Source organism: Toxotes jaculatrix, chromosome 19, assembly GCF_017976425.1.
Source record: "Toxotes jaculatrix isolate fToxJac2 chromosome 19, fToxJac2.pri, whole genome shotgun sequence".
NCBI classification, from domain to species: Eukaryota; Metazoa; Chordata; class Actinopteri; family Toxotidae; genus Toxotes; species Toxotes jaculatrix.
In genome coordinates, this window is record NC_054412.1 from 11,675,428 (window position 1) to 11,699,449 (window position 24,022).

Here is a 24,022-nt window from a genome sequence, read left to right on the forward strand (position 1 = left end):
CATTGGACGGGGGCAGAAAGTGAAGGGCGAGACATACAGAAGACCCGGGGGAGGGAGCTGCTGGGCAATGGGCCAAAACCGCCATAACACTCTGTGCCACAGCTGTTATTCCACATGGAGACCTGTTGCCATGGTAATGGAGCCCAAGACCCCGCCACCACCCTCCCACCGTCTAGCCTCAAGAGAAAAGTAAAGGCCTACCCTGTAAAGTATATCACTCCCTTACAGTCACAGGCTTTTAGCGAGTAGAAAATCAGTGGAGTCCTGTAGCTGCTGAATTCCTCATTTGTGGCAATGTTTGACAATCAGAGAGAGAGAGATGACTAATAATTCAGCAAAAAGCAAAAATATTTTGGCTCTTATTAGAGATTTCATGCTCTTAATGTGTTCAGTTTTCTTTGCAAAACACTGAATGTTTTTTTTCACTGCTCCAGTGGTCTGGAATAGGACTGATGCTCTGATGGTCAGATAATCAACTGTGACATTTACGAGCTACATGAATCAGTGAGCTCTACATTAGCTATAAATTTTGAATGAACTGTTTGACCTGATATGACCTTTGCACTGTGTGTGGATGTTGCCTGTGCACAATAAAGCATGTTTTTCATAATTTCAAACAGTGGCTTTGACACACAAAGATGAAAAAGAAAAAAACAAAAACCAAGATCAGATGCAATGATACCACAGAACATCAGGAGCTCTATTGTCATCTTCCTTGTAGGACAGTGTAGTGTGTCAAGTCGACCATATTCACTGCCACTGATCCCTTTCAGGCTTCTGTTACATAACCTTGCCTTAATCCTATACTCGAGACAGTAGGTTTAACCACAGATTTAGGGTCAGACTAGAGTTTGACACAACTCAACCCTGACTGTTATAGCAACAAAGTGATATCTGACTCTGGACCAGCAGATAAAGGGAATTGTTTCCACTTTAATCCCACGAGCGAGGCTGTGCAATTAGAACAATAAGACTGTCAGTATCTGACCTTATACAGTGCATGTTTGAACTTTATGCGGACCATTTTCATTTTAAAGAGCTCAATTTTCAAGGAGCTACATATTCAAGATGGACCTATAAAACACTCCAAAGAAAAAAACAACAAAAAAAATAAAAAACAAAACAAAAAAAACTAACCCATATGAGCTCAGGAAATGTCGGCAAGGATGGATTTCACATATTAGGAGATAAATCTGTGCTCCTAAATTTGCAGCTCAGAAAAATAGATTACATTTGGATTCAAAAAATGAAAAGTAAAAGCAGTTACATTAGTAGAAGTACTTAGCCATGTTAACTTTGTACATTAGCTCCTTCCCTAGGAAAACAACTCTTGAAGGTGATCCAAGTCAGCTGGTTTTTAACCTGAGCATAATTTCAAAGAACATCTTGAATAAATAAATACCATGGCCATTCTTTGTCTTGGGCACACAAGGATTGTTAAGACTTGTAATAGGAATAAAGCTTTTCCTTCTGATAGGGCTGATAAAAAAAAAAAAAAGCAAAAAAAAAAAACTACGCAGTAAGCTTTCATAACTCACTAGTAACTCAAGGACACAGTCTCAGTTACCACTTAAACCTGCAAAACAACTACAATATTACTCCTGGTGTGTGCCACTGGAATAAAGTTAGGCTTTTAGAATCAATTAAATAAACAGATGGATGCAGACACTCAAAGCTCCATACTGTAATACCGTAATAGTAACTACAAATGAGACCAAAGCAACTACCCAGTAACATCCTAGAAATGACCACTGTCATTCCAACTACTTAATTCCACTGAGGTTAGTGTTGCAGCTATTATTTTCTTTTATCTTAGAGATATATCTTTCTACTTAAGCCTTGGTTTATTTAGGTTAGTTTGTTGTCTTTCATGCTGATTGAAAGTTACATAAGAGGACTTTTGCATTCTTGTGGAATCCAGTTGGTCCACATCTCAGCTTGCTCTGTCACAGCTGCCTTTAAGTGCTACTTGTAAATTCCTCCTCTTCAGAGTACAACTGTTTTTATTTTTGCAGCAAAAAAGCTTGTGACATGATTAAGAAATTTAGGTTGTGTATTTAGAGCCATGGTCAGAGTGAGAAAAACTATGGTTGTCTACTTTCTTGTTCCCTTGATTGACAGCAAATTCTCAGCTCTAAGTGCTGGTCCATATTGAAATGTCCATAATCGCTTGTGGTATTTATCAGCACAGGAAGCAGCTATAAGGTAGCCCATCACATGCATGGGAAAAAGAAACATTTCTGTGGTGGCTGCACATATTCAATATGCAAGAACACTTTATGCAAGGCTTTGTTTGAGTTGGCCTCACTGTGGTTTAGTTTTGGGTGGAGCCTGACTGATGAGTGGGCTGAAATCATCTGATACTGGCTGATCACACACACATTTATTGCTTCTGGCATATAGCCTATGTTGGACTCCGATTGACACACTCAGAGAGCCTAGCGGTAGATTTTGGTTCACTGAACCTGGGTGACCCACCACGTACCATGTTTGTCTGTTGTAGCTGTGTGTGTGTGTGGTGCCCTCTGTTGGACAAGAGAATCAATTGCAATGATACCAATAAAAAATAGCAATAATGTCAAAAGTTAACATAAAAGACTAATTATTACACTTTCACGCATATGGAATAGGAAACAATAACTATTATTTTATAAGGGTATATTTACAACAAACAATCAACGTTGTTACACATTGTCTTCAGGCATTTGACAGGAAACCTACTCGTCTCTCGTAAAGCTGTTTAAGGACCCCACGATGTCCATGCTTGCTGAACGTATGTAAATTTCTTCTGGAGTTTTGATGCATGTTTCCTTTCTTTCTTTCAGTGTAACTGTACGTATTTCTGTGTTCTGTGCTCGTAAAAACGGCGCTACCTACTGTCATGATATTTTCTTCCGAAAATATTCAGTATTTAGCACTTCTTACCCTTATCCCGGTCGCTAACATTAGCAGTAGCATTAGCATTAGCCACATCGCCCTGAGTAAACACGTGTTTTCTCTTGTAACTCAGCATCTTATCTACAGCAACTTGTCAGCAGCCCACAACTAATTGTATAGTCTTTAATGGCCGATTTTGTTGTATTTGTTTGCAGTCCCCTTTTTTAAAAAGCTGTGAAACCCTTCTCCCGGCACATGATCGGGATATCGCTTCTGCTCTTATTCACTTAACGATGATAGCTCTCAGTTACTGTGTTTACGCACACAACACCGCATAGTCCTGATTATTATCTGAGCTGAACAACCACTTTTACTGACCAAGTAAACCCAGCGAAACATTAGGTTTTGAAATACGTGTATTCAAATGATCGTGACGCATGACAGTATCACAGTATGTGTAATATCGCCTCTTTTTATTCAGCCCGGAGGAAACAGAAGTGGTCTGTTGACCCCAGGAACAGCGCCTGGAGTAATGATGACTCCAAATTTGGCCAGAAGATGCTGGAGCGAATGGGCTGGTCCAAGGGCAAGGTAAGTGTAGAAAGCGATCTGTGCTGTGTCCAGCTGGGTAAACAGCAGTAATTTGGGCAGTGGATGGATGAATTGGTGAACATAGGTGTCACATGTTGTTATATCATCTTTTCTTTCATTAAGGGTCTGGGCAAGAGTGAGCAAGGCGCCACCGACCATATCAAAGTAAAAGTTAAAAATGACAGCTATGGGCTTGGAGCCAATGCCAGCTGTGAGGTGAGCACATTTAGCACTTAGTGATTTAATGCTTGTTTTATGTGATGTGAGGGGGTGTATGTAAACCACTTGAACTTCTCCTAATGTTTCTTGGTGAATATTGCAGTCTTCCTTTTAAATGTATAATTATTTCATTATACATTTTAATGGCCTTCTTGATGCATTAATACTTCAGTACTTTAAGACTGAGCCCTTAATACCTGATGAAACAGCTCCATAGTAATATTACAGAAGTATTACAGAAAAGGACTGATGCCATAGTTCAAGTTCATCACTGTCAAAAGCATCTACGGGTTATAGCTTCATTTCATGCAAACATTTGTTCTTCTCTTTGTGTTGTTTCCTTCTGGTGCTGCTGTTAGAAGTTAATAGCAAACAAGCTTTAATCACAGACTTTGAGCTGTGCACAGCTGGTACATTCATAGCTGATTGCTTCAGTTTTGTAGAGGCATATGGCAGGTCCACTCGCAAGCTGTCTAATTTCAGTTTGATTGGCCTCAGGGGGAATTTTGTCGTGCAGACAGGTAAAACACAGAACAAGGACTTGATCATCAAACACGTACATGAGACGTTATACAGTTATGTAAAAGCAATGTTAAGAACCCCACACACAATTGAAATTGTCTGAAAACACTAAACAGATGCATCACTGTCAACCTGAAGTATTTCAGTTCTGTTGTGTTTTTGATCTGCTGTGTTTACAGGACAACTGGATTGCCCACCAAGATGATTTTAATGAACTGCTTGCTCAGCTGAACAACTGCCATGGTCAGAACAACGGCAACAGCAATGGTGTGTACACCGAGTTTGGTTAAGCTGTGCTGCGTATGTATATTATGTACTGTTACCCACAGTCAGATAAATATATTTGTGGTGTCAGCTCTGTGGGGCGATGTGGGTCGGGGTGCATCATTTTTTTAACTTGTGAAGCGTTCAGGCTAAATCATGGTGTTAATTTGCTCTTTACACTCTGTCCAAAGGGCATTACACTTTCATTTTTTTCATATTTGTTCATGTTCATGTTTTTGCATCAGTTGATTCAGTAGCAAAGAGATGGTCCATGCAATACACATGACATATCGTTCGGTCTGGTACTGTATTTATGCCACTGCTTTTTAAAATGTATGTCTTTTGTTAGTCACCGTTTAGACTTGACTCTTTATGATACTTAAAATGTGCATATACTTACTTTTCATAGTAAACTTGCCAACAGCATTTACAACCTCAACAAGCTGTTTGACTTTGTTTGACTGCACCAGAGTTCTGCCGTGTGCAGCTTCTTCTGATTGGTTGGTCTGTGTATTGAACAGTAGATGGTGCCACAGTGCAATATTTAGTGAAGTAAAGGTCTGGACATAGTCACTGTCACATAACAAATGTCATCACTATCACTGTGCCAGAAGACAAAGCACATTTAGGCTAGTGTTACATGGGTAGAGCTTAGGTTGAATGATACTGAACATTTTAACTTTGTAACTACATGTGACCAGATTCAATTGATTCAATTTTTTTTATTGTCAATAGAACCTGCACCAGATGAGCAGAAAGGCTTCAGCCTGGAGGAGAAATCCAAGACTTCCAAAAAGAGGGTCCACTACATGAAGTTTGCTAAAGGTGGGTTTGTCTTATGGCAGCTGACAGAAGACAGATCAGAGGAAAAAACGTGACTTAGGAAGATGATGAATACGCTCTCAGTGTTTCCTCTACTCGCTCTGATCAGTCATTACGTGTTACTGTAGTGTCCTGCAACACACTCAGCCAGACTGCATCCTTTATTCATCGCATACTGAAATGTATTTATTCATCTAAAATGGTTTTGAGTGAACTGGAAACTGATTTGAGGTTGACACTGCTTATCTTTCATCACCAACTAAAACAGATGCCTCTGTTTTCTTAGTTTGTTACATATATGTGCCTACAAACCACCTGCTCATACAGACATACAGCCTCCTTTGCCGCTCGTCGAGCCTTATGAACTTGGCTCAGGCCACAGATGCTGATCAGAGCTCTGTCAGCCTGTGCTGGGTCAGTTGGCCCGGTCAGTGCTAGGGGAGGTTATTAATAACTCTTCCCTTCTACTTTCATTACTCCTTTACACGTCAGGAAGTCAAGATTTGCTGGTCAAGGCCAGTACACTGATAGGCACGAGGAGGAATTTGATGTTCAGGACCACTGGAGAGCAAAATGAATAACCACTAGCCCATATTTTACTGCTGAGTCGCTTTATTTGAGAATATAGAATAGTTTAATGATTACGTTAACAATTTCATTTTAAGATGTTTTATTTTGGACTTAGATTTGCAGGTTTTAAACTTTTAACACACTGCTGATATTAATTCACATTGTTTTATTATTACAGTAATTCTGCAAATCCTCATCAAATATCCATATGTTTAAATGTATTCAATCTATATTTGTTTGTTATCGGGTTCAGCTTTACCTCTTCAGGTCAGCACACATGGGAAAACAAAATATTTAAACTTTTGCCTCACCTGGAAGAGCCTTTTATACTTTACGTCATTCAATAGCAACTTCCTGTTTCCTGTTTGGGGCATCTGGCATGTCCATTTACTGGCCCCCCAAAAACAACACCTTCCACGGGCTGCGCGACTCATTAGATGACCCCGCCAGATAAAACGTGGCCTCGGTCTCTCCCCCAAGACCCTCTCACCCTGTTTTTGTGATCTTAATTTCGCAGGAGCCAGAAAAAGCTTGTCCCTGAGATAAGATACACCAAGGCTCACTTAAGACATGAAGTACAGATGTTAGGGGTGTGATGATGACTCTTGTTTTTCTTATCTTCCGCCGGATGCTTCTCCTTCTTTGCCCTCACCCTTTGTACATACTTAATATGAAGTCTTGCAGTTCAATATAGCAGCAAAACTTTGCTCAAGCTGCAGTGGTTTTTTGACTCAGACGCACTTTTACCTCAGTTTGTGTCCCTTTTTGTGGATCTGCATCGGTTTGCTGCTTTGTATGCTGTCTCCTAATATCATTTCACATTGTTCACGGTTGCCACACGTGACCATTCACCACATTTGTGTTGGAAATTTGGATTTCTGGCTTCCTAAGGTATTTAGGGAATGTTATTCCAACTAAAATCATAGCTATAACTTTATCTTAATGGGGACATTCTTATCTAGGCATGATCAGAATTTAAGATAAGATATAATTTTCCTTTTGAACTGAAAACTTCTTAGTCAAAATATTCTTGTAAAACAAATATGATACAGCAATGAAATGGCCTCTTTGACCCCATGAGAAAGTGTCTCAAACAATACCCTACTCAAGACATTTCACCGTCATATACACGCCCACATTTATCTGCTGTTCACGTATTAATGTTTGTGTTGACTGTGAACTTATGCCTTTTATCGACTTTGCATTAAGGATGCACTTCTGCCCCAACCTGTCGTCCACCAATAAAGTCTGATCCTGCAAGGCTTTACGTTCTAATCCGTTTAAGGAGATCCCTGCCATTATCAACACCAGCTGTTTGTAAATGTCAGTGGAAGCTGAAGTGGACGCAGCACCTGACACTACGTCTTTGTGATATTAAGACTTTTCCCGTCTCTCCATTACTTTTATTTTCTCAGTCTGAGAGAGCATTAATAATCTGATTAAAGGGAAATACACATAGGGATTTTTTCACTGGAATTCAGTCCAAGTAGAAGACCTGTCAATTCAGCTGTGTTTGGCAACATGACACCTGTCCCTACTCAAAGAGGCCCGCAACTGTTGTCATGCAGCCGGAGGGACGCTGGCACTACTCGTTTGTCCATAAAGGACTCATACCTTAATTGTAAACTTGAAAGTTCAGTTTTCCAAACTGCCATAGGTGGTCTAACGGGCATAAACTGTCAGTGCTCTTTGACTGTGAATCTGTCAGTTATGAAAAGTGTAAAGGTTGGAAATATTTATGATCTGACAGCTACAGGAAGTCCTACTTTAATTGTCTGTCTGTCTGTCTATCTTTTCCCCATTCATATTTTTTCTATTTTTCCATCTTTTTTTTTTTCTTTTAAGTGTCTCCTTCTGTTGACATTGCCTTACTGTGTCCAGTTTGTGATTTGGATCAGCATGAGCGACCAGAGAGTTACCTGGCAACGTGTAACCTGCCACGCCTGTTTGCATGCTTCCACTGACTGCTCCAATGCTGGCACTCCTCCCTGTGGAGCTGTTGCCAAGTTAAGGCTTGGTAATAGATTTAGTGTTGCTAAGCTGGTTACATGAGAGATTGAAAAAGTCAGGTACTACTCTCATAGTTCTGGATGTACTGAGGTTGTCCATGGGCATGCAAAGGTCAGCCAATGAATCTGGCATTAAATACCTGGTTTCATATCTTCCAGATAAAAAAAAAAATTCTAAAAAAAATTATTAAATAATATAAAATATATCTATAACCAGTTACTAACCTCAGTGATTTCTAAGCTGAATATTAGTCTTGTGTAGTGTGTATTTATTATTTATTAATTGATTGCCCTTGATATTAAATCTAAGAAAAAAAAAGTGGCTGCAGTAACATCAGAGAGCCCCACCACACATCCTGGTTTCCCTCTCAGTGCAGGCCTCCTCCTCACTCTCTCCTTCTTCTTTATTGATATCCTGTTCATGCTGGCTCCCTCACTGCCAGCACAGAGGATTGATGGCCTTTGTTTGTGGGGGAAAGGCACCAAATTCTCTTCTGCTGAGGTCTGGGAGCCCACAGCATAAACCAGTAACCCAGTTTTAATTGCTGCCTCCATCTGTCACCTGTCAGGGCAGCGAGGGTGGTTGATGCAGAATTTAACTACAGCTCTCCATCCGCAGCTCTGTGTGGTTGGTTTCGTCGCAGCCTTTGAGCTTTTAACTAAACAGACTTTTGCATTATGCTAAAGAGTGGAGGGCCTCGGGCACTCAGTTGTGTAATTTAGTACTTTTCTTGTCAGTTAGAGCTCCAGTGATTTGTTAGTCAGGTTTGACTAGTTATCTGTGTTGACGGTTGTTGCCATTTCAACCATGACCATGGAAACCAGCATGTATTCAGAAACACTTCAGAAGTGCCCATGTCATCATCGTCATCCTGCGTAATGGCATCCAGCCACCTTTGAACGCTTAAGGGAAAAGTAGGGTTAAGTTTCTTTTTTATCAGAACATTGTTATTTGCACTTTCACCTGAAAGCCTGAGAATTTTGACAGGTACTTCCTTGTCCAAACGGCAGAGAGGTCAGATGGGGCATAATTTTATGTTTGACCTCAGTTCTCTAGATGACAAACACCACAGGTCCCCTCCTCCTCATTTATTTTAGTTTTCAACACGCTTTCTTGGTTTTACTTCTTAGACCTGCATGTGCAGTGACTTTCAAAGCCAAGAGTAGGGGAGATAGAGGTTTAAAAGCAATAAATAACCAAATGTTATCAGAGCCCCACTGAAGGAAGAGGATGCAGCTGTACGAACAGGACCCGGGCTTGAGACAGACGACTGTGTGCTCCAGGAGTCTTTTGAGGCCCGGCTTGAAAATGGGAATCCAGAGGCGTAGCGTGGTAGACCTTGTCGTTGGTTTATTTTTCTTTGCCGTTTTATCCTTGAAGCAAGAAGCGAGCCATGCAAACCTCCCCTTTCTTTACTTAGAGACCATCTCCCCCTCACCCCCATCACACACACCAATGCACTCATGCTCTCAATTGCAACCATAACTGGATGTTGCTGGGAAAAAAAGAGTTGCACCTTCAGATGTTGTATGCATTGTTTGTTTTTATGTGTGTGTTGTAGAAAATGTGACTATGAGTTGTCTTTGCTCATCTTTGGTGAACTGTATTAATTTTAAGTTTCAACTTTAAAGTATTGGAAATTTCTATTTATTTCGTGTTGTTAAAGTTCTATGTGCCAGAGTGATCAAGAACAAAAAAACAATCAAACTGAGTTTGAAGTTGTGTGATTTTGTTTTTATTCTGTCTTTTCTTTCTTTTAGGAAAGGACCTGTCCTCCCGTAGTGAAACTGACCTTAATTGTATCTTTGGGAAGAGAGCAAGACCAGCCAAAGACCAAGAGCAGGTAAGAGACATGAAGATTTTTTTGAATTACCCATAATTATAAAAAAAAAATCTCTTTTGTCTTAAAGTTGCACTCAGGCAGCAATTTCAATTTTTCAAATTTCCATCAAAATATTTGTTCTTCTGTAATGGTTTTATTTTAGTAAAAGATATACCTGCAAACCAAAAGAGATTCAATCCAACATGAAACATGAACATGCAGAAAAACAAAATGAATCTTTAAAAAAAGGAGGCAAATAAAAACAAATGTTGGTATGGTGTATGAAACAGTGTTACATATAAAACTGAAGCATGAAAAGAAAAAAAAAAGTTCCAAAGTTCCATAGTGAGTTCAAGTGATCAGCAGCATGCTGGATTTTTTGCCTATACCAAAATACACTGGATCCACAAAGATTTAGAGAGAATATTTCTAATCTGAGATGTAGGTTACTCTTCCTATGCTCAGATGGTAGTTGTCTAAACTGAGGGCAGGCCTATGATCTGCCTAAACCAAGTCCCAATCAAGTATGCACCGGGGGAGAAGATGGCATACCTTTGGCCAGGTGGCTCGAGCTTATCTGCCTGTGTCTTGGTAATTAAAGATGACAGCTGGTGCTGATGCCTCCATCATTCGCTGCATCATCATGTGATCCCTCTGCTTCTACAGGGCCCGGCTCCTGAGCAGCCCGTGGCCTTAGATTAGCCATGTCACAGCATGCAGCTTTAACACCGCCAACAGGCCACTGATTGCAGCAAGGGCACCTAAATCCAGTTAAAGGATTTGCACTCTTGCCCCTTACTCCTCTCCTTCACACTCCTCCCTCTTCTCTGCTTCTGTCTTGGAGCGCTCACATCAGGTAGTTAAGTGTGCCAGCGGGCATTATTAAAGGCAAATCAAAATTGCGGTGAGGTGGGCAGAAATCTGAAATGATGACGCTTGCAAAAAAAAAAATAAAGTTGGCTTTTTGCTCTTGGCATTGGTGGTTGGTCACTTTCAGATGTCACTTTGCCATTTGGCGTTATGCTGGCCCTCGTGCTTTTGAAACGTAGCTTACAGGCTGAGGCAGGTGCAAGTTGAATTCAAGCCCAGTAAGTTCCTTTTGGCTTGCTGAACAAAAACAAAACCTTAACCTCTGTTGAATCTCTTCCATTTTGTGTGAGCATTTTAATTAGAAGTTTGATGCCTCGGGTTAAAAAAAATGTGCTTGAGTTATTATTTTGAGAAATTTAACAAGGAAATTTCACACCACGCATTACCTTATCACTCAGTTGAAGGACAACTGAGTGAATTGCATATTTAAAATCACTGTAATGCTGCCAGTGATGCTGGTAAATACGTCTTTAGATTTTAGCGAGATTTTGGATGCTGTTATCGGTCAACTAAAACGGATAACACTGGGACTGTGGAATTTTAATTGTAAAGACATGAGATGTGACAAACACACACGAAACGTCTTCAGATTTTATTATGAATTAATAAATTCTCATTTATTTCTGCTGTCATAAGTTCTGCTGACCCCATACAGAGCCACAAGGACAATGATAAATGTAGCTTTTGGACTGAGAGACACAGAAAAGCCTCTTGCTGGCTTCCTCTGTTTATCTCAAGCATTTGGCTTGAAGAAATTGGCATCTTCAAATCCATAAATTGTACAAGGAAAAACCCTTCTCTATCCCCCCGCAGGTGCCGAGCCATAACATCACAATGGTTGCTGCTCCCTAGCTGATTAACATTGGAAATGCAGCAATACACACCATCATTTTCTCCCTAATCGTTTGGTTATGGGTTGTTATTTTTCAGCCAGGAGGGACACCATTGACCATATCGAAAACACTGAACACAATTACAATGGCTTCCCATGAGGCCTTGTGTTGAGGCTCAGCAACATCTGAGGTTGCTGGGAAGAGGTAAAGAGGGTGATGGACCAATCAAGCTTTAGGCATTGTGCAGGATCTCCTGTGAGTGTGTCCGTGACACCGCCGGTGACCTGCGGCTTACACTCATCTGTGCTTACAGTCGCCTGCCATTACTGTTGCAGCACAAAATGGGGTCTACAGTATACACACATGCTATAATCTCAATACCCCACAGAGCTGTATTTCTATATAGTGACTGTATAAACATTGGGAGCTTTGGTTTGGTAGTGGAGTTGATTCGTAGTTTGCACAAGCTGCCACCAGTCACATTCTCACATATCTGGATCCTGACAAGGTGAGGCCAGAAGACTCGACCAAATCTGGATCGGCCTCTGCCGAACTGCCCACCTTCCCCCTCATGAATCTTCCAGCGCCTCACCCACCACCCACTGCTGTCTCTCCAGCCTCCCTTCCACCAGTACCCCCCCACCACCACCACTGCTGGGGTTTTCCTTCCTCTGCAGTGATGTGCTTCCTGTTCGCCTCTTATCGCTGCTCACAACGCTCCCTGAAATGCAGACACGCACATACGCGCGCACACACACACACACACTCACACTCACACACTCAGCAGTCCCACATGCTTCTGTTCATCAAAGGCAGCACTGGATGTGTTGAAAAGAACATATGAGCAGATGGGACAGATTATACTCTCCTTCATATTAATTGGTTATATTTAGGTACCGACTAAGTCTCATGTATTTCCGTGTTTCACCTGGACTACTGTCTTTAAAGAAGTAATTAAAACCTCTTCTTATGTCACAATTTTTTTCATTTTAAGTTAATTTTCCATTTTTAATTTGTGATTTTAAGAATGTTGAATGTAAAATGTGGAGGGATTTCTTTAGATACTCTTCATACAACCACAGATGCTCTTGGAAGGGTGTGAAAGCACTCAAATTACAACTTGAAAATTTGATGGGACAGACCTTAATGAATTCTGTAGTATTTTTTGTGCCATTGTATACATTAAAAATATTTACATATGTTGCAGCATAACATAAGCAACTACTTACCTGACACATTGAAATAACAGGTGTAGCCTATTAGATTTAACATACCCTTTTTTTTTCATGAATGACTTTATGTAACATTATTTACATGATGACTGGGTGACCGCCATTCCACCCATTCACATAGCCACCTGAAAATATATGCTTAAAACCATTATTTACTTTCCCTGACCAGTGAGGGTTATCAAGTTGTGGTGGAGCACCTGTCCATCTACACGGCTCTCTGTTATCCATCACCCATCCCACGCTTGCGAGCCCCCTCCTTCTCCTGCCTCCTCTTGTGCCCCTCAACACAATTACTCACCGCATGACAAACGACAGGCTCTCTCTGCCGAGATATCAAAAAGCCCCGGCCACTTCTAAATGAAGGCACTTTGGCAGCCCTGTGCTCCCCGTGCTTATCGGCGGGCGAGCAGTGCCCCTGGCCGTCCTGCCGCGCCCCCCCCCCATTCCTTCCTTCTCCTCCTCCACCACCACCCCCGGCTCTCTGTGCCCTCCTCAGGGGGTTTAGTTAGGGGAGCCACATGGAGGGCCAGCCCAGCTTGATTTATCTCCCTTGCCCCTCTGCCCGGCCACTCAAGCAGGCCGAAAGAGCCGACGAGGCTCCAACGGGCCTCAGCTCGAAAGCCCGGCATTAGCTGAAATAAACCATTCTGCCGCCCAGTGAAAAATGTCCTCTGATTGGCTAATTAATCAGTCAAAGGGGAGCGACGCGGCTTGTGACTTGAGGGACCCAAGCGGGCGACCGCAGAGGGCCTGCTGATAAATAGACTCCCCGCCGATTCATACATCAACAAAAGTTAGTCATTTTTTAAAGCCGCCAGCTCAGATGAAAGGTGGAAACAAGCCATAGTTTTATTTTTCCACCCATATTTCCTTCTGTTTCTTTTTGTGTTCGAAATGAAAAAAAAATGTCGTTTTTTTTTTTTCTTTTTTAATGACATCTAAAGCTCAATTTTTGTAACACAATTTATGATATTTTGAATATTGAATGGCCATACCTCAGATGATTACAAAGAAAATAGAATTCAAAAAAGATTTCAGTATTCCAGTTTTTTTTTCATTTATGCTTCCAGAATTGATTTAGGAAGAATCCTCTGCATAACTCGGGATATCGTTTTACTTTTGCATAAAACTGTATTGACTTTAATGAATTTTCATCAGTTTACTTTCTAAACTCTAAATGGAGACAGATTCAACGACTTAATCCGTACAATAAAAACAACTTTCATGTCTAGAAAGAAGAAATTAAGTTTTGTGGTGGATTAACAGTTACAACTATTTGACTGTTAGAAACATCAGAATTGTTGCAGCATCGACCGGTTCATTAGCTCGGTACTCCCTAAACATGTCAGGAAAGAAAAATGTACAAGTACAATTTGGTACAAGCCTTGTTTTGACGTCTGAACCCTCCAGTCAGACGGTCGGTATGGCGCACCCTGGTCTCGGGTCAGCGTGACCCCTGCGGCCTCTCCCACTCCCACTCCTGCTCAGGCACAAAGGGCCCGAGGATCAGGCCTCTTCGGGTGGCACCTGTTGCAAGTTCTTCCTGCCCACGCCTCGTCCACATGACGGATCGCACGTCAGCAGGGGCTCCCCCGATACCACCATCTTAAGGAATATGGGGCAGGGGATAGCGGGTCGGGGGCCTTAACGTTTGGCAGATGCGTCGGCAAGGCGTCTTGTGCGCTTTGCTGACAGCGCAGAAGCAAAATATATTTTCAGTACAGAAATTGTTTGCAACTCTGATCCAGGATTTATAGGTTGCTACTGAAACCTGTGAACAATGATGTGAGGTAGTGTTGAATTTTTTTATCGTGTGAAAATTGTAAAGATGGTTATTGGTTATTGATAAGGTAAAAATGGCTCTGTTAATTGCTATAAACACAAGGCTGAGATACTTTTGTTTCAGCTTGGCTTCATACAAGTAACAGACAACCATTTTAAAGCTTTTTTATTTTATTCAGCTCATTTTCTTCACAGGGTTAAGCTCTGTCCTGTTTGTCTTGACTAACAGGATCATTTTTCACTTTCTGTGTAATTGACAGTATAAATAGAAATACGGCACCAAAGCAGAGATTTCGTTTTTGGCTCAGTTGTCCATTACCTTGCAGTGTTGATCTGTTGAAAGGGGATGCCGGTGTAAACGTGCGTTGTCTCAGCGTGGTTGGCGCACTTTGAATGGGCCAGTGCACTCATGCAGGGCTTATTGTGAAGCTAAGGAGCTCTAATTCATTCTCAGATAACATCTAATTGCCTCAAGCAAAAGCTCTCTCTTTCTTGAGCATGTTTGTTGACAGGCCCTTTTGCTTTTACCGCTGACAATATCGAGACCCACCAAGCGCGCCCCCGCCTCCCTTCTGCAAAGACGCACACACACATACTCGCACCACACATTTACCACCTACCTCCCTGGCAGTTTTGTGCACTGCTCCCTCCTGGCCATGCCAACTCGCTGACACTTACAGATTAGCGCAGGACAAAAAAAGAAAAAGAGGGCGTCCGTCTCTTAGTTACGGGCCTAAGCTAGAATACATGGGGCCAGGGTAATTACCGCCTGGTGAAGCTAACCGCCCAAAGATTTTCCAGCCCTCTCGGCTGTTTACAGCCACCGACTACCGTTTAATCACTGACTCTTTAATCTAATAAATCACAGCTGGGGAAAATAATCACTGTATCTTCCCTCTCTGGGGTTGGGGTGGGGGGACCCCTATGCTCTTGAGGAGGGCTTTGTCGGCAGGCGTTTGCAGTGTTGAACAAGCGCAGGGTAGTCATGCTGCATGCATAATGTTGTCTTCATTTGTTACTTATGATAAACGTTCCTGCACTGGGCACAAAGTGCAATTTTTCAAAACCCATTTTTTGTGTTTTGTCTTAACTACACAGACAAAGTACGCCTTTAGCAAATGTATTTGCTTTGTGGAAGCTTCCATGTGTGGCATTTAATGTACCTATGGTACATCCTTTTATAGTTTTTAACTTTTGCTTATTTGTGCAAACATTATTTCGGCAGAAAAGGAAGATAAATATTAGGATAACTTTGAAGGCCTAGATGTTACTTAAAAAATATTGATGGTCAACTGAAGAGTTTGCTTATTTACCAGGGAATAAGGTATCCACCTGTTTTTCTGTCCGCCCACATCAGGCTCATGAAGGATGGGCTGCTGGACCAGTGTGCTCATCAGGGAGAGACAGCTGGCTAATCAGGGTCTGATCCATAGACCTTGAGTATCGCCAAATTTATTATTGTGGCAGGACAATGAGGGCACACTCACGCAATTACAGACCCAACCAATATTGGCTAGAATTTATTGAAGAAAAAAAAGGCAAGTAATGCAAACAGGCAGTTTTTAAGAAAATAAATGAGCAACTGCAGCTTTGTCAAATCCTAATTAACATGTGAGCCAGAAGGTGACTTTATACCTTGGAAAGCTGATTAGTTACACACAACTTTATATTTGCCTTTTTTTTTTAACGATTTAATAAATCTAAAACAAGCAAACTTCCCTACCTTGTATTTGATTCTTTTCCAGTTTTACCCTATTGCATGAGGTTTATATTTTTCACGGCTGATACACAGTAACATGATACATGTCTGTTGGATTATGCATTAAACCCTTAACAGGCTGCAGATAATTAGGTGTCCCAGCTTACAATACCAGTTCTTTGCTACACTATTTTACAGGATTCATGTGTTCATGATAACAATTGGGTTGTGGATTGCCTGGAATTAGGGGTCCAACTAACCAATGTGTTCATCAATGTGGAATCTTTTTTTCATTCTTTTTTTTCTAGTCTTTAATCTAGTTCATCTGTAATGACAAAAATTATGCCATATTTATATTCAAGTTGAATCGATGTCTTTATATTCCTTATTATGTTCTGATAAAAAATTTAATTTGACAGAAAAGAATTAACCAAAGAATGTTTAGAACCTGTAACCAGCAGATGTTTAATGTCGAGCCACATGGGGCCCACTTGTGTTAATAGGGCGAGAGAAAATATTGGGGATGTCCTGGACTAATCCAAAGAATTGGGATAAGGATCGGTCCATGCATTTGATAGACGTGTTAGATGGGTCGGCATCCATGTGCTTGCTCTGCCATGCTTCTCTGAAGAGACAAAGTAGCAGCAGACGAAAACATCAGATCTGTGTCCAGCGATGAGGAGATTAAAACGTTCCTTGAACTAACACCTTAAACAAACATAATATATTTCCAGCATATTTTCTATGTTGCTTTTCACTGTCCACTGAGCTTTGACTGGTGCTCTTTTAATGACATTGTCTTGTAGCACCTTCTTCTTCTGCTGTCATTTAATTATGCCTGAATAGAGAATAAATTCCACTAACTGTGCACCTTGACGAAACTACTCCTAATATTTGTATAACAGCAGTGGATGGAAAAGTACATTAATTCACACCTTTTTCCAAATTTCTTTCCAAATTAATAATAATAAATTGATAGTCTAGTCAGTAGTAATCACTTAACTGAATTAAGTTTAATGAATTCCTCTGCTGATCTTGTGTCAAAAAAAAGTTTCACATGCACTCTCGTGAACCTTCTCCACCATCCCTCTGCTGGCTTGATTGACTCTCCTCCTGAATATGTTGGCCTCTCTATCTTGGCACCTTGGCACTTGTCTTACTGTTGGCTTTCCACTGGCTACATTAGCGGGGAGAGATAGAACTGGAGTGTCTTGAAGGAGGTGGCCTGTTGAATGTCTTCCCACCCTCTCCTTTTCTCTGGGACCCTCTGCGGGCCCTCCCTGTGTTCCTTGCCCAGCCCCAGCCCCCGCCAGAGGAGAGAGTGGAGCAGGAAGGACCCGATAGCCAGCCAGACCGCTCCTCTGCCGAAGGAGCCTTATCTCAGACCTGCACACAGTGCACTGAGCGCATCCTTTTCCTGGGGTTCTGGGTCTGGGAGGGTGAGGAGGAGGAGGAGGAGTAGACACGGCTGGATATAGGTGTGTTCTCCAACCCCCCACTTGTCAACCCCACTGTGTTCTAGCCTGGGACTGCCTTTTTTCAGTGATTCTTCTCATGTTCCAGCAATTATGTAAAAAGATTTTGTAAACTGGTTAAATCCTTTTTCAAGATGCGGGTGGTATTTTCATTCAAATCCTTCAAAAGTGCATTTAGTATTACATTTTCCTTTTAAAAAGTTGCTGTAATATTTGCACAGTTGAGTTGCAAATATAGTTGAAAAAAAAATCTTTCTCTTAAATTATTCTTAACTATTACTTAACTTCACTGTGTATATTGGAGATTTCTGAAGACCTTCTGTAGCTACCTGTAAAAAGCCTTAAAGTGGAACTATATAACTTTTTGAAAGAAGGAATAAAAAAAAGCTTATTTTAGAAATGAATGGTTGAATTCGTAAGGAATTTTTTTTTCAACTTTGCTCAGCTTAATACACTCAGGTGTTTTTCTTCTGCTGCCTTACTTGGTCTGGTATGACCAGAGGCTTATGTTAGGTGATGTTAGCAAACTTTATATATGTAATGGCATGTTACTACTTACATGTTTTAGCATTTACCAATGATCATATAATTACTTGTATGTACTATGAAATTATTCAAACATTATTACTTGCGGCCACTTTGGCCTCTGTGGACACGTCACTTAGAATCACTTTAAGTATTTCTCTTTCATGGAAGCTTTTGTTTTTTACGATTTTTATGAGTACTGTCCAGTAGCAGCTTAAGTATGTAAACTGGTGAGTAGTTTGATTATATATTGCATAATAAAAAGATTACAGTGTTTGCCCAGAAGAAAAAAAGGTCACAAGGAGCAAAAATCACTGTCATTTTTGAACTGTTTTCTCACATTTTTGTTTATTGTGTAAATTTGCAACTCATGAATATTTAACACTACGTTCTGTGTGAATATTGCATTTGAAAACTTATCATGGAAATTGTGCGTCGCCCAGTGCCTGCTGCGTGCAGCATGCCACAGCAGAGTAAGGGTGACTGATAATAACAGGCCAGAGAAAATAACACACACCTGGAAATAGGGAAACAAGATCTGAAGTATAACTGCCGAGTTGTTTCTTAGTGACACGTTGCCCTCAGCACTCGCCAACAAAAATCTCCAGGGTTGCCAGTAACACTGACTGGTTCTGTAGCTTTATATCCATACTGTATGTGTGTGTCCAGTCTGTGCTTAGCACAGTACTTTCCCCCTGTCAGACCAGAGTCTAATGGAGATCCCCAGGCAGTGAGGACGAACCACATACCAAGTTCCAGCCACTTTCCCCAAATGAAGAAGATGTTTCTCTCTCAGTCACTCTCCACTCTCTTTTTTTTTTGCCCCCCCTCGCTCATTCACCCTCTCCCTCTCGAGAGTAATTTCACAGGCAGCTCTAAAGTGGCCCCCAGCCATCTTCCCAAATCCCAGTTACATGTTGTTTGGCGCTGTCAGCTCTAAGCCCCATCTCCACTTTCCCAAGCAGAAAGGATGCCCATTGTGCAGTAACAGGGAGTATAGATTTTCTCTGGGAAGTTGGAAAGTTTTGTTTAATGACACCTCACCTGAAGGGCCTTATCCCCCTTGTTAGAAGTTGGGGTTCTTTCCAGTCCAGGTCTGAGGTGGACGGAAAACTTTGTAGTCTGTTTTAGCACCTGCCATGTCATTTAGCCTCAATCGTGTGCTTCGTGTTGGTGCGAGGCTTCTGAATCCATCAGACTTAATGTAATCATGTTATCTAATACTGGGTCAAGTCATTTGAAGTGTCCTGTTATTTTTCTTGTGTAAATTAAAGCCTCAATAGAAAAAATGTATGCCTTTGGTATATTCGCAGAGCAATCTTTTTTTTTTTTTTTTTTTTTTTTTAACCAAATTAATCAATATATTAGCCTGCAAAAAAACAATGGTTGTTTCCCTTACGGAAATATATTGACTTTTAATGGGTTAAGACAAATAGCTTGTTGAGTTTCACAGAAGTCCCTGGTGGCTTTTGGTAATCCTGAATTTTCTAAGCCATATTATTAGCCGAAATCAAAAGTAGTATACTGGAGGTGCTGGAGAAAGCTCCGTGTATATGTCTGTTTTTCAGTCGACCCCACAAGAACTGTTCAGATCTACGTCCACATTGTTTTCCCCAACCATCAGTTAACCTGTCTATCTCAATCAACATTGAGGGTGGAAGTAGTGTAATCTGCATGTAAAAGCTTAAAGGCTAAACCACGAGGTGACTTGACACGGCAGTGTTTTTCAATTTATCCCTCATCTGTAAGGTTTTGAAAAATGCCATCCACTCCGCCATCTCTGAGGTAACACACAGAGCGGCAGTATTGTTTAGTGCGACTCTCAGGAGGAGCTTCTGTATTCTTCTGGACAAATCATTATGCATTGAGTAGGCCATTAGGAAAATGAAGACAAATGGGGTCGCAGGGGTGAGGTGACAAATTGTTCATGCTGTAGAGTTAAAATCTGGACCGTGTTGTGCTTCGCATTTGTGAAGTGGGCCCTGTTTAATGTGTAGCCTAAAGGTCGGAGAGATGAGTTGGTGACCAGACTGACTAACATCCCCACACTGGAGACAGTTTATCCAAAACAAATGAATGAGTGCTGTTCTTTCAACCTTCACTGTTGGCTTAGGGGTCACCTCTTAGCTTTTTTGCATCAAGTACCTTCCACTTTGATCCCATCGTGGGCTATTTTCTCACAAAAAAAAACAAAAACAATATCTGTGAAAGTAACTGTTTATTGGCAGACACCAAATTTATATTTACTGCAGAACTGTTGTATCAAAAGTGTTTCTGTTGCTTACCACTCAGTAATTTGCTGATACTGATGCACTGTAAATATCAGCAAGTGCGCTGGACTCACTGTGTGAACTGAAAGCTGGCTTCTGCGCACTGTCAACACTTCTGCCTTCATCAGACACAGATATTGTTTCGTTCTGGTGGGAAAAGTCCAGCCTCAGCTGTAGCTCGCTTTACGAGTGAGGAGCAGTCACAGAGGGACGGCCGCTAAGGAGCTGACAGTGCAAGGACACACAGCTGGATGTGTGGAGCTCCGTAGAGTTATAAGAAAAAGATGAACAATGTCAGATGTGTGACAGGTCTGTGATGCTTATTTTAAGGTGATCCTTTCAACACCTATTGTTACATCAACATCCTATTTCTCTCTTCACTCACTAAAATCTGCCTGGTTAATCTCTGCACGTTGACGGGCAATCATTTAAGCTTCTGGGCGAACCATTGTGCGCTGTCTATTTCTGTGTAGATTCCCTAAATGCTGCACATTAAAGCCTAACTCTGTATTGTCATTTGTGTGTTTTTGGTTTTAGGAGAGCAACAGCAGCGATTCTCAGGGTGAGGTGGAGGAGAAGGGAACTCCTGCTGCTTCTGAACTGGACACGGAGTCCATCACCAAGACTGTGACCAGTACTCTCTCTATGCAGGAGTATTTTGCGCAGCGGATGGCTCAACTGAAGAAGGCTCGGGGGCAGGCCCCGAGTGCAACATCACCGGTGGAGGCAGAGACCAATGAGACATCGGGTGCGTCCGAGGAACCCAGTCCCATCCACAGTAGCAACCATGAATCAGAAGAGCCCAAAAAGAAAAAGAAGAAGAAGAAAAAGGCTGTGGGTGAGGTGGAAGTGGTAGATGACACCAGTAGTGCCCCCATTGTAGAGAAAGATGATGAAAACCAGGAGCAGGAAAGTTCGAAGAAAAAGAAGAAGAAGAAGAGGAAAATGGCAGAAAATGAAAGAGCTACAGGTGAGAACTGTAGCTCCACCTCTGGTGTGGAGCAGAACTGTGAGGAGCTGCCTCCTTCCAAAAAGAAAAAACTTAAAAAGCACAATGAAGAAACTGAGCTACTAAATGGACACGAACCATCTGAGGATCAAATTGTAGAATCAGAGGTTGTGCAGAAAAAGAAACAGAAACAGAAAGAAGAGTTGGGCGATGTTGTAGAAGAGAAGGAGGTGGTAGAGAAGAAATCCAAAAAGGACAAGAAAAAAAAGAAGAAACATCAAGAATAGGGAAGAGTTAGGGGTAAGGATAAGTCCTTTAGTCTTCATGGGGACTGTTGCTCTTTCTGCTGTCATTCATTATCACGGAGGCTTACACATATGGAAAATGCCTTTTGTGAGCTGATCAAATGTCTTTTTATGTACAACCTAATTATCTGTGAGGAGAAAAGAAGTTTGAAATTTGATCAAGCTTCCCAGTAAAGCCACACACTTGTACTGGTGGACACTGGGATGCAGATGGTAACATGTCTTAATGAGATGATCAGCACCACTCATGTCTGCGCAGTATATATGAAGCTAAGAAACAGAACGTAACTCCACATGAAACCACTATGTTGTTTTTTCACTTTAGTTTTTGACATGTCAATTAATGAGCTTTACAGGTGCTGGTATGTAGGTTTTATTACCTTTGGACAGAGCAGCATCATATTTACTGTACAAACGTGAGTGGAACGGATTTTCTCATCCAACCTTGGACAAAAAAAAAACAATCATAGGTCCAAAAATGTTGAACTATACCTTTAATCTGTCAGCTGATTCTGTTTCTTTAGGTATCGCCCACGATTTCTAAAATATATTAACACAGACATCAGACACTGATAACTATTTTAACCAGCCCACTTCAAGATAATTAAACTAATGTGTTGCATCATATAAAGTCTGTCGTGTCTAATTAATAATAGTATAGTAAATTTTTTATGATTCTACCGTGTTTAGAGCATTGTGTGCCCAGTCTTTGTAAACAGTGTGTCAAAATGCATTTTTCCAAGTGCCATCATTTTATATGTCTCAGTCTGTAATATTACCAATATTCCGGTGGCCTTATTTTCTTGCAATTATTTTTTGACAATTTTTGTCCAGTTCTTCAAATGACAGGTATCTGAGTGTGAAATGAAACTCTTTGTTTTGTTAAACTGACCTGGAGACAGTTTTTGTCAGTTTCATTAAAAAAAAAAAACAACAGAGGCACATAGAAATGAGACGTTTCGTTAATGATAGATGAACTTCTCTCTCTCTCTCTCTCTCTCTCTCTCTCTCTCTCTCTCTCTCTCTCTCTCTCTCTCTCTCTCTCTCTCTCTCTCTCTCTCGTGTTATTCACAAGCTGTAAGAAAACCGAAAAACTTTGGTGCTTTACCTGAATCAAATCTTTTTTTTTTTTTTTTTTAATAAGTCCAAATGCTTGTGCATGTTTTTTTTCCTTCATAGGTGGAGTGAAATGTGGGTGAATGTATAAAGAAAATATAGGAGAGTGGTGAGGAGAAATACTTGAGCTGAGCAGCTGTAAAGGTAATTTAAAGATATTCACACAGAAAATTCACAGACCTGTGTATCTGAACATGAGGTGGTTTTCACAATACTCACCTTTTCAACTTCCAAATGTGATTCATGAGCTTATGAAATCCTTTCTTTGACTTCACAGACAAACTCTTAACAGGCTGGTCTTGTTCAGTAATGACAGTGGGTGGTATGAGTCAAAAGAGGAAAATAGAGACTTCAGCTGTCTAGTGTTACACATTAAAACAGCATGGCATTCCTCGTCACTATTTTTGAGTTTCTGGGTTAGGAAAACTATGCACTGGATTGGTTCGTGTATCTTCCTGTGAAGGAAACAGAATCTGACTTACTGTAAACATCTCAGGTGTGGAGGTGCTTTTTCCTTTTCCCTGTCATCATACACTGCAGTCACTAGCTGGAGATTACTCAACTCACTTTATTAGACCTTTGAGTTGTTATAGATGATGAATAAAATACAGTAAAGTAAGTGACTTTAGAAACTGAGCCTTTCCATTTGCTAAAATAACGTATGCATCATTTTATCAATTGAGATGTTTTTTTAATTAAAAATACTCTATTGCAGACAAAAAAGTTGGCTTTCCAACTTTTTCTTTTAAAAAGTCACATCTGCCATTTACTGACGTGCACAGAATGATGCTGCTCACCTTTGTTTTGAAACTTACATTAAAAGCATACTCTTCTGTATGACAACAGGTTACATACAGAGGGAAATAGTTTTTTTTAATGCTTGTGGCTATAGTGAAATTTCCCTTCGTACAGCACATACACAAAACAAATCCCCCTCCTCAAATCTCCAGCAGCCACGGGTCTTTTACACTGAAAGGGTGAAGAACAGCAGGTTGATAGAGCTCACGCCTACACAGCAGTGAAAACACAGAGCTATTAGTCATTTCAGAAAGCCCCAAATATACATTGCAAATGCGATGTGAAAGTTGCGTGTTGCTGGTCTGCTGTCTGACTCTTTTTGTGTGACTGGCCTCTAACGGCTCATATTTGTTCTGTGATTCTGACTTTCACTGACTGCTCATCAGCGTGGCCCACGCCAGACCAGCAACAGGAAGTGCAGCCCTATATATCACTAATGTGCCTGCTCTATGCACAATCTGTGGCTTCAGG

The 24,022-nt window shown here is 41.0% G+C and overlaps 1 protein-coding gene across 2 annotated transcripts; it reads left to right on the forward strand.

Moving 5' to 3' along the window:
* Positions 1 to 2,741: 2,741 nt before the first annotated feature.
* Positions 2,742 to 22,107, forward strand: pinx1 (PIN2 (TERF1) interacting telomerase inhibitor 1). 2 transcript variants are annotated; one of them, XM_041064893.1, is made up of 7 exons: positions 2,742 to 2,773; positions 3,359 to 3,468; positions 3,592 to 3,684; positions 4,389 to 4,476; positions 5,209 to 5,298; positions 9,636 to 9,718; positions 20,921 to 22,107. In XM_041064893.1, the coding sequence occupies exons 1-7, from the start codon at positions 2,755 to 2,757 to the stop codon at positions 21,617 to 21,619; spliced, it is 1,182 nt and encodes a 393-aa protein (XP_040920827.1). In that variant the 5' UTR covers positions 2,742 to 2,754; the 3' UTR covers positions 21,620 to 22,107. The 2 variants fall into 2 exon arrangements, with proteins under 2 accessions (XP_040920827.1, XP_040920826.1); XM_041064892.1 differs by lacking the exon at positions 2,742 to 2,773 and having other exon boundaries at positions 3,331 to 3,468.
* The last annotated feature ends 1,915 nt before the right edge of the window (positions 22,108 to 24,022 follow it).

Excerpts from the sequence above, each read along its gene's own strand:
- pinx1 (XM_041064892.1), top strand. The coding sequence starts at position 3,331 with ATGTGTAATATCGCCTCTTTTTATTCAGCCCGGAGGAAACAGAAGTGG. Across the intron at positions 4,477-5,208 it reads GAACAACGGCAACAGCAATG|AACCTGCACCAGATGAGCAG; the intron begins GTGTGTACACCG and ends TATTGTCAATAG. Across the intron at positions 5,299-9,635 it reads CTACATGAAGTTTGCTAAAG|GAAAGGACCTGTCCTCCCGT; the intron begins GTGGGTTTGTCT and ends TCTTTCTTTTAG.